We start from the raw sequence: 14,334 nt of genomic DNA, 5'->3' as shown, positions 1-14,334 counted from the left end.
CCCTGCTGCCTTCCTACAACACAGGGCAGAAGAGCCGCGGTGCGTCATTGAGAGACCACTAAGACGCTGGACTCGCTGTTGAGTCAAGGCCAGACTTCTGCTTGTGCTCAGTAAGTAGGGCTCACCTTGCCCTCCCTCTGGCTGATGGTCCCAGACGAGACCAGAGCTCTCTCAGCCTGGCTGTGTGATAACAGAAGGATATAGTCCATGGTGCAGAGAAGCCAGGCCAGAGAGGCTGAATTCTACTCGGACATGAAGAGAGAGAGGTCCCAGTGGACCTCCAGGGAGATGGTCCAAGTTAGTCCTAGTCACTGTCTCTCCTTCCTGGTGTCGGGAGTCAAATGGGTATCATTATCTTGCAAAGGAGCCGACATAACCGGTCATTTCTGCCCATGGTCTTCTCTCTTCCACAACGCCCATATTTTCATTGGGGTTCTGGCCTCACTTCTTATGGGTTACTCGGAGTGGGAGGTAGGGCTCAACAATATAGGAAAAAAAACCCAAACACCCCCTGATTTGCCTCCAGCTCTGCCACAGACTGTCTCTTTGGCCCTAGAAAAGTCCTTCCTCTCTGTGCTACTCGTCCATAAAATGACCTGCATCAGTGGTTTCGCATCACATTCTTCAGAGCCACCAGGAGCTTGAGGGGTTCCCCAGGGTCCCCTGAGAGGCACAGTAGAAAGGGAGGCTGACCTGGCTCTGTACTCCCCCACCCCCAGCACCCACCAGAATGGCTGCTTTTCATCTGCTTTATATACTGTTTCCACACAAGGATTCTTTGAAGAAAGGATCCTGAGGCTCCAAAGTTTGAAAACTGCTGGAATAAATGATTGTTAAGGTCCCTTCCAGTTTGAGATACTTGGACTTCTAAAGCCCAGCTCAAGTCGTTCCTCCTCCAGGAAGCCTTCCTGGTTACCATTCCTGGGTACTTGAGCTCCAGCAATAGTCATGGTGACAGGCCTATGGCCCTCAGCATGTGCTGCATGCTACTATCAGTGACCCATCCATGCCTGCATGTGTGTGTGAGCTGTTTCCCCAGCTAGAGAGTGAGCTCCTTAGGGCAGATGTCTGATTTTCCCTCCTTGCCTCTGTCCCCATGTAGTGCCATAGGCAGAGTTGGTGTTCAGTAAACTTGCCGAAGCTCCAGTTGTCGTGAGCTCTCATGTGGGATAATACCTTCCAGAGAGACCCTTTGCTTTGGGGAGGGGGCAGTCAGCCTTTGGTCTGCTGAGTGCCCCTAGAGAGACCTGTCCTTAGGAAGCTGGGACCTTGACCTGCAAAACAGCTTCAGACTTACACACTCCTAAAGAGGGCAGCCCTGAGTTCCTGCCTTAATTGAACTCTTCTCAGCCTCTACTGCCCTCAGTGCGTCTCCTGGCAGGGACTCTCCACCCATTGTGGCCACTGAAGAGGCCTCCTCCTCTTGACCCTGAACCTGGGAATCAGAACAGCCAGGATGCCTTATGGATGGTAGGCTTCTCAGCTGGAGCTGGAGGGAAGCACGAGGGAGATGGGGAGGAACTCCAGGCTTGCTCAGAACGTAGCTCTTTCTGGAGATGGAGGCCTAAAGCGAGGAAGGAGGGGAGTTTACCGAGAGGCATCTGTGAAGGCAGGTTGTTAGAGATTGTCAGAGACCAAAGATCAAGACAGCCACAGGCCAACGTCCCTGGGGCAGGTAGACAGGAGGAGAGTGGCAGTTGTGGTGGAATGAGTCAGGAAGCCTGTTCTGCCATTTACTAGCTACACGACTTTGTGTAAATCACTTAACCTTACCTAGTCTCAATGTCTTTACCTGTAAACTGGCGGCAAAAGGACCTGACCAACTGTAGGCTACCCCATACAGAAGTGGTGAGATTCCCAGGACACGATGGGTGTAGAAGTGTTCTGCAAACTAAAAGATGCAGGACGTAAGGGATTCTTATTGTTGTTAACAGGGGAGAGGACCCTTCCATGTCAATGCAGCTCCCCATGAGGGACCATCAGCAATTTAGGGGTGCTCTGAGGCCGACCATTCCTCCTCCTCCACTTCACTGCCAGCAGCCATCTCTGCCTGGTCTTGACAAATTCCTGGTCAGACTGAGGACTGTGAGGGGCACAGGTAGTTAAGGACAGAGGGCCCAGCCCAATTCTGGCCCAGAGAGGATCCCCAAAGAGAAGGAAGTGTCCTGATAAAAAGTCTCTGAAAGGTGTGAGGTCCAGGAGGCTGCTGAGGCTTCCCAGGGCTCTTTTGGTTGGTGAGGTGCCCTGGCTGGGTCCCTTAGTCCCACTGACCTTCTTGTCACTTGGCATGGGGGCCAGGTCAGCCCCCCTGATATATGGAGCTACGACTGTGGCCTTCCCCGTTCCAGAGGGTGGGTCCTGGTTGGCACTGTGGGGCAGACGAGCCCTTAGCAGGTCACAAGGAGAGCTTGGCGTTTCACTCCAAAGACCACCCCCCCGCACCCCCCCACTGAATCCTCTAGATGTGGGGAGGAAGCAGAAGCCTGGATCATCTGGCAGGGTTTAAAATCCACAGCTGGAGAGTGAGACCCCTCCACGCTGATGTGAGGAAACACCAACAGGCTCTAGCCTGCTGCTGCCCCTGCCTTGTCACCCCCGACAGGCTCTGGGCCCCAGTCCGGCCTCTTGGGGCCCCCCTCAGCTGCTGTAGCCTGAAGTGTGGGTGCTGGGCCTGCGCACCCAAACGTCTGGCAGATCTGGCTGGCTGTTGGGCAGCACCACAGGGCTGCCATCCCCTGGCCCGCCACGGCCCTTCCAGGACGAGCTGCTCTGGTGGGAGGCGGGCAGTGATGGGTCGTACACGGTCTCCCTCAGCGCCAGCCACAGCGTGTCCCGCTTCCCATTCAGCTGGCCCCGCTCAGGTACTGTTTGCTCAGTTTCATCCAGGTCCTCTGGAGAGGCACCCACGGAATCTGGCACACGGGCACTGGGCTCAGAGGTGCTTAGGCAGGTCTCGTCAGAGACACTGAGCCCCTCCAGGGTGCTGGCTGAGGAGCAGAGGCACTCAGGAGGCTCTGCGACCTGGGGCTTGGGCTTGGGGGAGTGGGCTGGGGCTTCTGGTGATGCCTGCACGGGCTCAGGCTTCTGCCCTTGGGAGTCCTGCCTGGCCCGGGTTTTGGGGCTGGGGCCAGCCTGCTTATAGGGGGAGGAGGTCTGCAGGGCTGGGCACTGGCTGAAGAGCGCCTGGTGGTCCAGGAACACCTCCCTTGGGGAGGTAGGGGCTGGTGGGAGCCGGGAGCAGCAGGGGCCATCATGCAGCTGTAGATCCTCAGAGAGCACTGAGGGCCGGTGGGACAGCTTGCTGGTGGCTGTACTAGTGTCAAAGCTGGGACTCCGGCGTCGTGCCAGGGGCTGTAACTCATACTGCTCTGGACAGGACCCAGGCGCCCCTCCCACTGGCCCTGGTCGTTGGCGGCCTGCCTTCTCCCCTCCAGGCTCCCCAGTTCCGGCGTCCCATGGCAGGTGGGCACAAGGCCAGAGGATTTGCCCACAGTTCTTCTCTGGTCCAAAGAAACAGCAGAGAGATTGGAAGAAGAAGCTGGCGAAGCCGCAGCTGACGCACTTCACCATCATGAGGACGATGCCCAGCTTGCGATAGAGCAACACTGAGGCAGGCAGCATGAGCACACCGGCTGCAAACAGGGCTGCAGCCCCCACTGCCGTGGCGCAGCTGGTCTGGCGCAGCGAGAAGGCCACGCGGCTCAGGCGGTCAGGGTGTGGGCACAGGTGATAGGAGATGCAGTAGTTGACGGTGAAGTCGACCGAGAGGCCCACAGAGGCAGAGAGAAAGAGGGCCTCAGCAGTGTTGAGCTGCCACTCGAGCAGAACCAGGAGCCCCACCGTGAGCAGCACGGTGCCCGCCACGGCTGCCACAGAGAACAGGCTAAGTGGAACATTCCAGGTGCCCAGCAGCAGTGTGGCAAAGGCCAGCGCCAGGGCCAGGCCCAGCACCACAGCAGGCTCGGTGCTCAGGCTGTGCTGCAGGCTGTACAGCTCCAGACGGCTGGTGAACCAACCCCGGCGTAGGCCGGGGGGTGCCCTGCCCAGCTCTGCTGCCAGCCAGTAGCTGACCTCAGTGTAGAAGTGGTGGGCCTGGCTATAGTCTGGACTATACTGGAAGTTGGTCTGGAACTGCAGGACCAGGGCAGCCAGGCCGCCCTGGGTATTGAAGCGGGCTCCCAGGTCCCGGGTGTTCTCGGGGCCTTGCTCCAGAGCCATCATCTTGAGGCAGTGCAGGAAAAGCTGGGGGGCCCAGGGGAAGCCCGAGTGGCCACAGCAGAGGCCAGGCCCCAGGCGGGCGCAACCGGGGCTCTCCATCCAGCGCCGGAGGGCCTCCACGAAGCACAGCGTGGGCCAGCCCTCTGGCTGGGCCCCAAAGAAGCTCTGATTCCGAGCTCCCTGGCAGAGTGCCAGCAGCCAGCGCTGCGCCTCAGGACCACTGGCCGAGAAGGCAGGGTCACTCACCAGAGAGCTGTTGCTGCGAGGGTCCAGGGGGTCGCCAGTGTCCACCGGCAGGATGCCCCACACCAAAACCACAGGCATGTGGCCGCCCTCACCCTGAGGCAGCCGCTCGAACAGAAACTGCTGACGGTACTCAGCGTCGAAGCGTTCGAAGGGGTGGCTGGGCCGGAAGACCTGGCCGCGGGGCGGCGGCAGCGTGGGCAGCCGCAGGCGGGGGCTGACGCCGGCGATGTAGGCGCCCCCCGCCGCCAGCGCGGCGAACCAGCAGATCCAGATGTAGCGGAACTTGATGACGCCGCAGGGCAGGAGGCGCTGGAAGAGCAGGCGCGAGGTGCTGGCGGCCGCCCTCCGAAGCCCGCGGAGCCGCCGGTGCAGCGCCAGCGCCAGTCGCCGGGGCGCGCTGCCGCCCCACGGGCCGCGCGCCCGGGCCGCACAGCCGCGCGCTAGGTAGCGCTCGTGGAGCACCGCGGAGGAGGGCAGCCAGGCCAGCGTGAGCGCCAGGTGCGCCAGCACAGCCGTGCCCATGTAGAGCGCGAAGCAGCGGACGGCGGGGAGGCGGCTCAGGTAGCTGGCGTAGAAAGCCGCGCCCGTGGTGAGGCCCGAGACTAGCAGCAGGTAGCCGAAGTGGTGCATGGTGCGGCCCACGCGCTGCGCCAGCCCCCCGGAGGGCAGCTGGCTCTTGCTGAGGCGCCAGAGGTCGAAGAAGATGAGGGTGTGGTTGGCACAGACGCTGCTCAGCAGGACAAGGGCCGCCAGATTGACGAAAGGGAAGTAGGCCATCCGGAAGGCCACTCGGTAAAGAAAAAAGGCAAGCAGCAGGGAGCCCAGCACCCCCAGTAGCACCATGAGTGTGAGGAAGAGGGAGCGCAGGTAGAGGGCGATGCTGAGGAAGATGGCGGCCAGGGCCAGCAAGGGGTACACCGTATCCTGGGCCAGGTAGTGCCTCAGCAGCTCCTGCTTAAGGCCCAGGTCCATGCCAGTGATGGATGTGTAGTTGTCGGAGAGCCCCCAGGGCACGGCTAGGCGGTCCAGGTAGATGCCCATCATGGAGGCACCCTTCGGGGTGGGCAGGAAGAGCAGGCTGTACTTGAGGGAGGGCACCTGGTAGTCAGCCGTCTGGGGACTCAGAAAGTCCCTGTCCAGCAGGAAGTGCAGGAGTTGGTAGACAGCACTGCTCCGGGAGCACTTGGTGGGAACCTGGGCACAACGCGGGGGCTTGTCCTTCCCGGGTCCCAGACAAGAGGGCACCAGGGCACCACGGTGATAGTAGAGGGCACAGGCCCGCAGCAGGGCCAGCGTGCGGGCTGTGTCGGCTTGAGTAGTGTCCAGGCAGGAGGAACGATTGGAGAGCACGGCCACATAGTTGCCCAGGGACCAACTGGGGCAGCACTCGTTGGCTGCTGTACGTTGGCACAGAGCCCCAAAGCTGGTATGGGAGCGGACCTATAGGACACACACAGCACGAGAGAGCTCAGGGGCAGTGCAGGGGCCCAGGTTTCCCCAGCGCTGTCCGAGGCCCTCTCACCTCCTTTCAGGCTGCAGGGCAGAGGCAGAGAGGTATCTTGACTGCCCAGCAAAACCTGACTGGTCAGGCCCAGGTTCCAGCAGCTACGTCTTGACTCTGTCAAAGAGGAGCCTCAGGAATGCGGCCCCAGGCCTCTGCCTGAGAGGTCTTGCCCTAAGGGCCCCAGCAGGTCACACACCCCAACTCTGCACTGCCTGAGACAGAAGTGGGAGTGGAAGTGGCAGCCACAGATGGAATGGGGCCAAGTGTCCAGGGAACTGGACAGGTGGGAAAAGTGGAGGCCAAAACATTCCAGGATCAGGGTCACTGCCAAACCCTAGCCCCCCATCTCTGTCCAGTGGTCTGCTTAAACCTTGTGAGGGATAGGGCTGTTTCTTTTTCAGACCTCATGCCTGTTTTTCTCTCCCACCCTGATGCTGACATTACAATAGCTGGTGTAGTTACAGAGAATGCTAGCCTGGGAATCAGAGGCCCTGTACTGCCGTCAACTGGATGTATGGCGTTGGGCCTGAGATCATGGTGACTGTAGTAACATTTATTGAGAGATCACTATTGTCAGTCATTATGCTATATTTTTTACAAATTCTACCTTGTTTCATTGTCACAACACCCCTATGAGGAAACTACCATTATTCCCATTTTATATATACAAAGACCGAGGCACCAAGAGGTTGAGAAATGTGTCTGAGGTCACACAGCCAAGGAGTACTAGAGCTGGCCTTGAATTCAGGCATCTGACTCCAGAGCACATGTTCTTTAAGCCTAGTGGTGTTCACACTGTTTTTAGTAGCGAAACTTTCTTCAGATGTTATAGCACATGGTTCTCCAGTTAGCATGACTGGATCTGCAGCGCTTGGGTTGATGGGGGGCTGGGGGCCTTGGGCCGGGGCCTCCTCAACAGCTCTTGAGGCTCCTTTCAGGACCTTTCGAAAATCCCCAGGCTCTGCAGGGTCTGTCTTCCAGCACCTGTATCTTGGCTCTTCTGGAAACAGCTGACTCTTCTCTCCCTGCCAACCCAGAACCTCTCAGCAGGGTTGCAGTAATTTTCTAAGCAGGGAATGCTCTCTCCTAGTCCAGGCTGGGAGTCCTGGCTCAGCTGTATTTCCTTATGATCAGGTCCCTGGTGTCCCTGGTTCCCCCACCCAGCCCCTGGCACCTCCCTAGCCAGCTCACCTGATCCTGTTCCATGCGACACATGGAATGGATGGCGTGCAGGTTCCACAGGCTGCCCGCTGAGGTGGACATGAACACCAGCTGTGCATAGCTCTTCTCTGCAACACACCGCCCAGAGCTCACCCTTTGGCCCCAGGTCCTGGGCCCACCAAAGGGAAGATGCTTACCCAGGGCCATATGAGGTTTAGATTCCCAGGAGCCTGAAACCTGTGCCTGCCTGCCTGATCCTGGGCCTGCATCCCTCCCCTGTGGCACACCCCCATCCAGCTTGCCCCTACCTGGCTGGAGCACCTGAGACCTGCCTCATCCTCCCAGCTGTAACTCAACTTCCTTGGCTTGAATGTGACTGGCCAGGCTCCTTCCCCTTCTGTTTGCCCAAATTTGTTCTCCTGGGCCCTCCTGTTCTCGTAGGTGGGGAGGGGGTAACCACCATTAAAGCCAGGAACTGGCCAGGCTGCAGCTTACCAGGGGGGCCACAGAAGAAGCTCTCCTGCCCTCTGGCCTCCAGGGGCTCCACCATCCTCCGAGGCCGGACCATGCCCTCCTGGGCACTGCTCCAGGGTGTGGGGCTCAGAGTGGTATGGGGGTTTGAGCTGAGGCAGAGAGAAAATCTATGCCAGGCCCTTTGACCTGCCTTCGGCCGCTCTCTGGAGGCCTCATTCTTTCCCCGGTTCCCCCCAGCAGTGGAAAGATGGGAACCCATTACCTGTTCAGCTCAAGGTCTGGAGAAAGGGAAAGCAGCTTCTTGGGGCCTGTGAGGGACTGCAGTGCTCTCCAGACCACTAGCTTGCGCCCAACGTCCGTGTCCCGAGGCTCAAAGCCCTGCAGGGAGGAGGGCAGAGAAGGTCAGGCCGGAAGGAGGGGGAGTTCTCCTTCTCCCTTCTCGGCTCTGCCCCTTTGGGTCCCTGGAGCAGGGAAGGCTGGCCCGCCTGCCTGGATTGTTGGACACGAGAATCACCTCTATACCATCTCCCAGCTCTCTCTGGAGAGCTCACTGCTGCCTCCCCACTCCCAGCTGCGCCACTCCCATTTTCTGCCCCAGACTGAGCTGAGGTGGCCAGGCCTGGGGGCCCATCCCTCCCCTTGGTCCCTCACCAGTAAGGGCTTGGAGAAATCGGGTAGCTGGCCCCCCAGCAGTCCAGCCAGGGTGCAGAGGAGGATGACAGCCAGACACAGCAGCAGCACGGCCACTGGCCACTCAGCAATCAGTTGGGAATAGCTGGGAAAGAGGAAGAGATCCCACATGAATTAGCATTGGGTGTGATAGCAGGGAATGCGGGGGCTTAGAAGCCACCAACAAGGGATGGTGGGGCTAAACTGGGCACTGGCCTGGTGACCCCTAGGGCTCCAGAGAAGGCCCAGGCCTACCTCTTTGGCATCTGGAAGGCCCGTACCTGCCTGTGGAAGAGAAGAAAAGACACTTGCTTGCTAGAGTCCTCTTGTAGGGTGGGAGGTTGGGATGGGGGTGGAGGATAGAGGAAGATGGCATCAACCCTTTTAGGCTTTCCCACTCCCAAGCTCCAACGCTTCCTTCATCTTCCATCCAGGCTGCCTCCTCCATCAGACGCAGGGGACATCCTGGGCTGCCTCCTAGTGATGGAGTCCAGAGTCCGGGGGGGGGTGTCGACCCCACTTTTAAGCCCTGCCCCACCTTCCAGGGCAGCTGGCAGGCTGCTGGACCCCTCCTTACCTGACGCTGACCACATGGTGCTGCACAGATGCCGGCTTCCAGGCCCCATCATGCTGTGAGGGGGCTGGGGAAGGGCTGAGGCTGGAGCCATGGGAGCACAGCGCTGCCCGGTCCCCAAGCCCTGGAAGGGAGCTGCCCCCCCGGTATTCCTGTGGTGCCCGGGGATAGGTAAAGTGGGCAGGGGCCAAGGGGCTGGATGGGCCCACAGGATGAAGGGTTGAAGTTCCTGGTGGGGGTCCCGAAGAACTGGAAGGGTCCTCAAGGGGGCAGCTGTGGAGGGCGCCGCTTCTCTCTGGGCTTGCCTCAGGGGCCACAGCCTTGCTCTGGGACCTGGGGAGAGAGGAGACAGGGAAAAAGGGGGTGGGAGACAGCGGTGGTCCACACCGTGCAGCAGCCTTGCTCAGTGAGCTGAGACGGACAGAGCTCAGGCTGTTCTATTCCTAGGCCTGGGGAGAGGCAAGGAGGGTGGAGGCTCTGGGTCTACACCCCCAGCCTACTTCTTGGGGTTCACTGTCTCATTCACTCATCTGCCCATGTACCTCAAAACACATATGATCTTATTTACTCCTTTAAAAACCATACTGGGGAAGTACTTTCTTTCTTTTATAGATTTGAAAACTGAGGTTCAGTGAGCCCTGAAGAGCTGGACCTTGAACCCAGTTCTGACTTGCAGACCTGTGCTCTTTCTGCTGTAGTTGTCTCTTCATCCTCTTGTCAGACGTTTATTGAGCACCTGCTGCACTTTTGTTCCCACCTTAGAGCCTTTGAGCTTTCTTTGCCCTCTGCTTGGGATGTTCCTCCCCAGATAATTGCACGGCTCACACCATTACCTTCTTAGAGAAGCCCTCCCTGACTACCCTCTCTAAATAATCATCCACCAACTCCTATCCCCCTACCTACTCTATATTTCTTCCTAGCATTTTCCACAACTGGACGTTGTATTATATATTGTCATGTTTACTGCCTGTCTCTCCTATGGAACGTGAGCTCCGGGAGAGCAGGGCCTCGTGCATTTGTTCATCTGTGTCCCCAGTGCCTTGAGCAGCACCTTGCACACCGAAGGTGCCCCAGGGATGTTTGCTGAGTGAAGGCTGAGTGCTGGACGGGCTGCTAATAGTGGTGCCAGGATGAATAAAGCCCAGTCCTTGTCCTCCAGGCACTCATGGTAGGTGGGCGATGTGCAGGGGCCACCACGTTGAGTGTTGTGAGAGGGGAAGTCACACAGGACTGAAGGCGCCCAGAGGAGGGCCCAACTTTGACAGGGGTGGGGGGGTCAGGGAAAGCTTTGCAGAGGCAACCACTTCCTTTTCACCAAGCCTGGGCCTTGGGGCAGGAGGTTTGCTCTGCAACGGTGTGCACAGTTGGGAGAGGGAGTTGGGACCCCCAAGGAGCTTGCCAGGGAGGAGTCAGCAATAGATTCCTCTTTCCAAATTATGCATGAGGGCAGCACTCTGTGCATGGACCCAGCCCCACTCCTTGGGTGCAGGCAGAGGTGGAGTCCCACCCCAGGGGCAGGATTGCCAGACCTGGGGTAGGAGAAGATGGCCACAGAACAGAGTGCCTGAGGGCCATGGTGGGTTCCCAAGGGGTTCTGGGCCCTCCAGCGAGTCTCCTTTCTTCCATCCGCCTGCTACAACTTGCATAGCTCCCATGGGAGAGCCAGGTCTATGCCGAGCAAACCCTGGCTTCCAGTCTTGCCTGCTGCACTGCTGAAGGGGCCGTGGGCCAGAGTCCTGGCTGTGGTGGCACATGGACATTGCCCACAGAGGCTGGGTTCTGCCCAGAGACCAAGCAGAGGACCTGGAAAGAATAGGCAAGCTCCTCCTCTTCCTCCCAGAAGGCTGGATGGCAGACAGTCAGGGGGTGGGGTATAATTCTCATGCTTGGACTAAAATAGGGGAGCAGTGGAGGTGGGGTCCTGGCTCCATCATCCTTTAACTCTGGGGTCTTGGGAAAGACACACAGTTCTTGGAGCATTGGCATCCTTGTCTGCTGAGTGAGGGCACGATGATAACGCCTCCCTCTCAGGTTTAGTAGTGGCATTAACTGAGGTAACACATGTGAGGTGCCTGGCGTGGAGCCTGGCATGTGGAAGACATTTACTTTCCTGCCTCTTCCCACACTCAGTGCTGCAGGGAGTGTGCAGTTTAAGAAGTATATTTATATTTACAATTCGACCTCTTTAGGCACCTCAGATACTATATCTCCATTTGAGAACTTCTCACACCTTGAGAATCTCACTACATATATAATTATAAGTACTTTTCTTTTTGTTATCCAGAAGCAGCATCAGAATTTGTTTCATGATTTAAACCACTGATTTTTTTTCTTACTAACTCAACACTTAGAAAAATAGGAATTTGACTAACCTTGTTCTCAAGCAAGACCTCAGAATACCCCATAAAGTTAATGACACAGCAACCAGTGTCCTTGCAGATAAAATAGCTTATGGGCCCATCACCATGGGCCAAAGGGAAGCTGGAAAAATGACCGGGGTTCATGTGTATAAGTGCGGACATCTACTTCTTTAAGATTTTTATTCTGCAGGTCTTTTTTGAGCACCTGCCACATGCTGGGCACTGTGCTTGGTCTGGGTTGGATCCTGAAGGCATGAAGGTGACCCATTAGTCTTGGTCTCCCTCTTTAGAGCAGGGCCTGCTTTCCGCAGTCAGGAGAGTGGGGCAGCCAGGGTGCCTATTTCAGCTGTGCATGGTCTTAGAGCACTCACTGAGCTTTGGGCTTATCCTAGGAGCCAGGCCCCCACTTGGAGTGTCAGTTTCTTTTTCATTAAGGGAAGCCAGCACTCCAGGCCGTGCTGGCAGAGAACAGGAACTCCAGTTGTCCTTAACCAGTCTACCAAATCTCATAAGCCACCCCCTTCCTTAGCAGGCTCCTGTTCAAGGGGGATTCCAGCATCCACCATTGGTTTGCCTCTACTGGGGTGTCCCTGGCCCCAGCCCCTTCCTCTCAATCCCTTCTATCCCTCTCCAGGGACCTAGGATCAGCTGCTCCCAAATCTCACCCTTCATGACGGTGCCCATCATTGTGAATGTGGCAGAATTTGAAACTTTCCACATTCCGACTGCTGTAGAACCGGGAGTTTGTCTTGACCCTCCCAAGGAGAAGAGGCAAACTGTTCTCAGAATAAAAGCTTTCTCCTGCCAGCCGCTGCTGCCCTCTATTTTCCGAAGACCTAGTAATAGTTAAACACCCCTCACCTTGCCTCCCCAGGGGGCTTTCATTCTCACCCTCTCAGTTCCATGGCTCTGACTAGGATGAGCGATTTCCTGGGCCACCTGCCTGGGCCCACTGGTCTGTAAGCTAAGTGATTGAGGCAGGCAGGTAGGTTAATGGAAAGTGATGACACAGACCTCACTCATGGCCAAAGTCACAGCAGTCAGGGCCTGGCTAATAGTGCCCCAGACACCTCTCTTGGGAGCCCCGTGAGCGGAAAATGTACATGTGTATTAACCATGCCGCCAAGTCCACAGACACGTAGCCATATGGACATCCACGTGACCCTGTGGAGTGGCCAGGACAGATGAGGGAGCAATTCACGCCACTAGGAAAATAAAAAGGTAATTTTAAAAACACAAAGAATGGGGCTTCCCTGGTGGCGCAGTGGTTGAGAGTCCTCCTGCCGATGCAGGGGACATGGGTTCGTGCCCCAGCCTGGGAGGATCCCACATGCTGCGGAGCGCCTGGGCCTGTGAGCCATGGCCGCTGAGCCTGTGCGTCCGGAGCCTGTGCTCCGCAATGGGAGAGGCCACAACAGTGAGAGGCCCGCGTATCGCAAAAAAAACAAAAACAAAAACAAAAAACCACCACAAAGAATGAACTATTTCAAATTGCCCTGTTGTCAATGCATTAGTAAAGGGGTGTGTGTGTGTGTGCGCGCGCGTGTGTGTGTGTGTGCGCGCGTGCGTACGTGCTATCTTATTCACTCCCCAGAGTGCTACTTAGTTCAGCAGGAATGTATTTTTGTTTCTTGGATTGAAATGAATCCCTTTGCCTGATTTGTCCAGGGTCTCTGGGGAAGTGCAGAGAGGGGCCAGAGGTCTCAGGGAGTTGCTAGAAGAGAGCAAGTGATTCCTGTGCCCAAGTATGACCCACACGTGCAGGGGAAGTGAGCAGACCAGACAGGGCTGATCCTTGGCAAAATATCCAAGGTAGCAAATGACTCTCCAGTCCCTTCTAGGGATGCTCCTGGCCCCTGCCCTGTCCTGTCACTGTCTCTGCCTTGTCCATACTTGGCTTTTTGGTCAAGCCATAGTTCCAGGCAGCCCCCTTGTCCAGGGAACACATTAATCCTGTGTACCATCCCGTTGAAGAAAGTTCTGTGGCTTTCAGACTGAAACGTGGCTAAATCTACCCAGGCTGATGTGTCAACATAGTGGGAAGAAAACATTTCCCTCCACTTGTGGGGTCTCCTCTTCACTCAGGTACAGAATGCACATTTTAACTGGGGCAGTCTGAAGACAATGTGTCCACCTCTGCTTTTGCCCCCAAAGAATGCTTCCTATTTCAGTCCAGGCAGGAGAGAGAGGCGGTGTCATGTCAGGTGAGGGATTCTGGGGGCGGCAGACCAGGCAGGGCACAGAAATTGCACCATATTGCTACCTGGCTGGGCTGTTCCCTCACACATATGGTGGAGGAAGGGAGAGGAGAGGCACCAAGATCTGGGCCCGCAGCGGGAAGATGTTCCTTCCGTCCCGCCAGCCTGGTGCTCCTTCAGGGACGGTACTGACCGCAGCCTGAGCCTCAGAGCCTGCCCACGCAGCGCCTCAGAAGAGTGCAGGTGGCTGCCACACGTGGGGACTCGAGCCTACACGTGCGCAGCTGGCCATGTGGGGCAGACTGGAGACAGACGGTGATGGACAAAGACAGATCCTACCTAGCTTGGAGACCGGGTGTCTGCCCTCCCCCCAGGACACACCTTGGCGAGTCTCCCGTCTACAGTACACGCGCACCCTCGACCACATTGACTCGCTGGAACCCGGACTGAGGTTGCTGCAGGTTTGGGGCTTACAGAGAAGACGCGGGGGCAGGGCCTAGAGGGAGGGGCTCTGGAGGCCGGAGGAGCTGGGGATACCGGGGCCTTAGAGGAAAGGTAGGAACAGTGGGTGGGGCAGGTCCTGGGGGCGGTGAGGGCTAAGCGGGCTGACAGTAGGGGGTATCGGGAGAGAGAAAATTGACCCGGCAGAATGAGGGCGTGGCCAGGGGGCAGGGAGTCTGGAGGCCCCAGAGGGGCTCTAGATGGGGCTGGGGACTGAATGGGACGACATATGGCGGCTACTGGGGATACCTGGGGCGGGGATTCTGGGAAGGTGTGCGAGCTGGGTCTGCGGAGCAGTCCGCCCCTACCTGTCCGGGGACCTGCCGTCTGGAGCCAAAGGCTCCCCCTCGGGCCGCTGCTCCCCTTCCGGACCCGGGCCGGGAGCCGGATCGTTGCTGCCGCTGCCGCTACCGCCGTCCATGCCCGTGG

At 57.7% G+C, this 14,334-nt stretch overlaps 1 protein-coding gene across 1 annotated transcript; it reads right to left on the bottom strand.

The window, feature by feature from the left end:
• Positions 1 to 1,899: 1,899 nt before the first annotated feature.
• DISP2 (dispatched RND transporter family member 2) lies at positions 1,900 to 14,328 on the bottom strand. Its single transcript, XM_027083891.1, has 8 exons — positions 14,214 to 14,328; positions 8,850 to 9,179; positions 8,528 to 8,557; positions 8,255 to 8,378; positions 7,866 to 7,981; positions 7,625 to 7,752; positions 7,160 to 7,257; positions 1,900 to 5,904 (listed from the first exon to the last, which is right to left on the bottom strand). Exons 1-8 carry the CDS (start codon positions 14,324 to 14,326, stop codon positions 2,638 to 2,640), a joined length of 4,206 nt encoding a protein of 1,401 aa, XP_026939692.1. The 5' UTR covers positions 14,327 to 14,328; the 3' UTR covers positions 1,900 to 2,637.
• Positions 14,329 to 14,334: the final 6 nt, after the last annotated feature.

The sequence above is a fragment of the Aethalodelphis obliquidens genome, unplaced genomic scaffold (assembly GCF_003676395.1).
Source record: "Aethalodelphis obliquidens isolate GAN/ISIS:26980383/991018 unplaced genomic scaffold, ASM367639v1 scaffold51, whole genome shotgun sequence".
NCBI classification, from domain to species: Eukaryota; Metazoa; Chordata; class Mammalia; order Artiodactyla; family Delphinidae; genus Aethalodelphis; species Aethalodelphis obliquidens.
Note: the sequence above shows the minus strand (reverse complement) of the source record. Positions and strands in the feature narration are given on the sequence as shown.

Coding starts and splice junctions, on each gene's coding strand:
- DISP2 (XM_027083891.1), bottom strand. CDS start 14,326: ATGGACGGCGGTAGCGGCAGCGGCAGCAACGATCCGGCTCCCGGCCCG. Junction 8,379..8,527: donor GCCTTCCAGATGCCAAAGAG/GTAGGCCTGGGC, acceptor CCTCTTTCCCAG/CTATTCCCAACTGATTGCTG. Junction 5,905..7,159: donor GTCGCATGGAACAGGATCAG/GTGAGCTGGCTA, acceptor TGTGTCCTATAG/GTCCGCTCCCATACCAGCTT.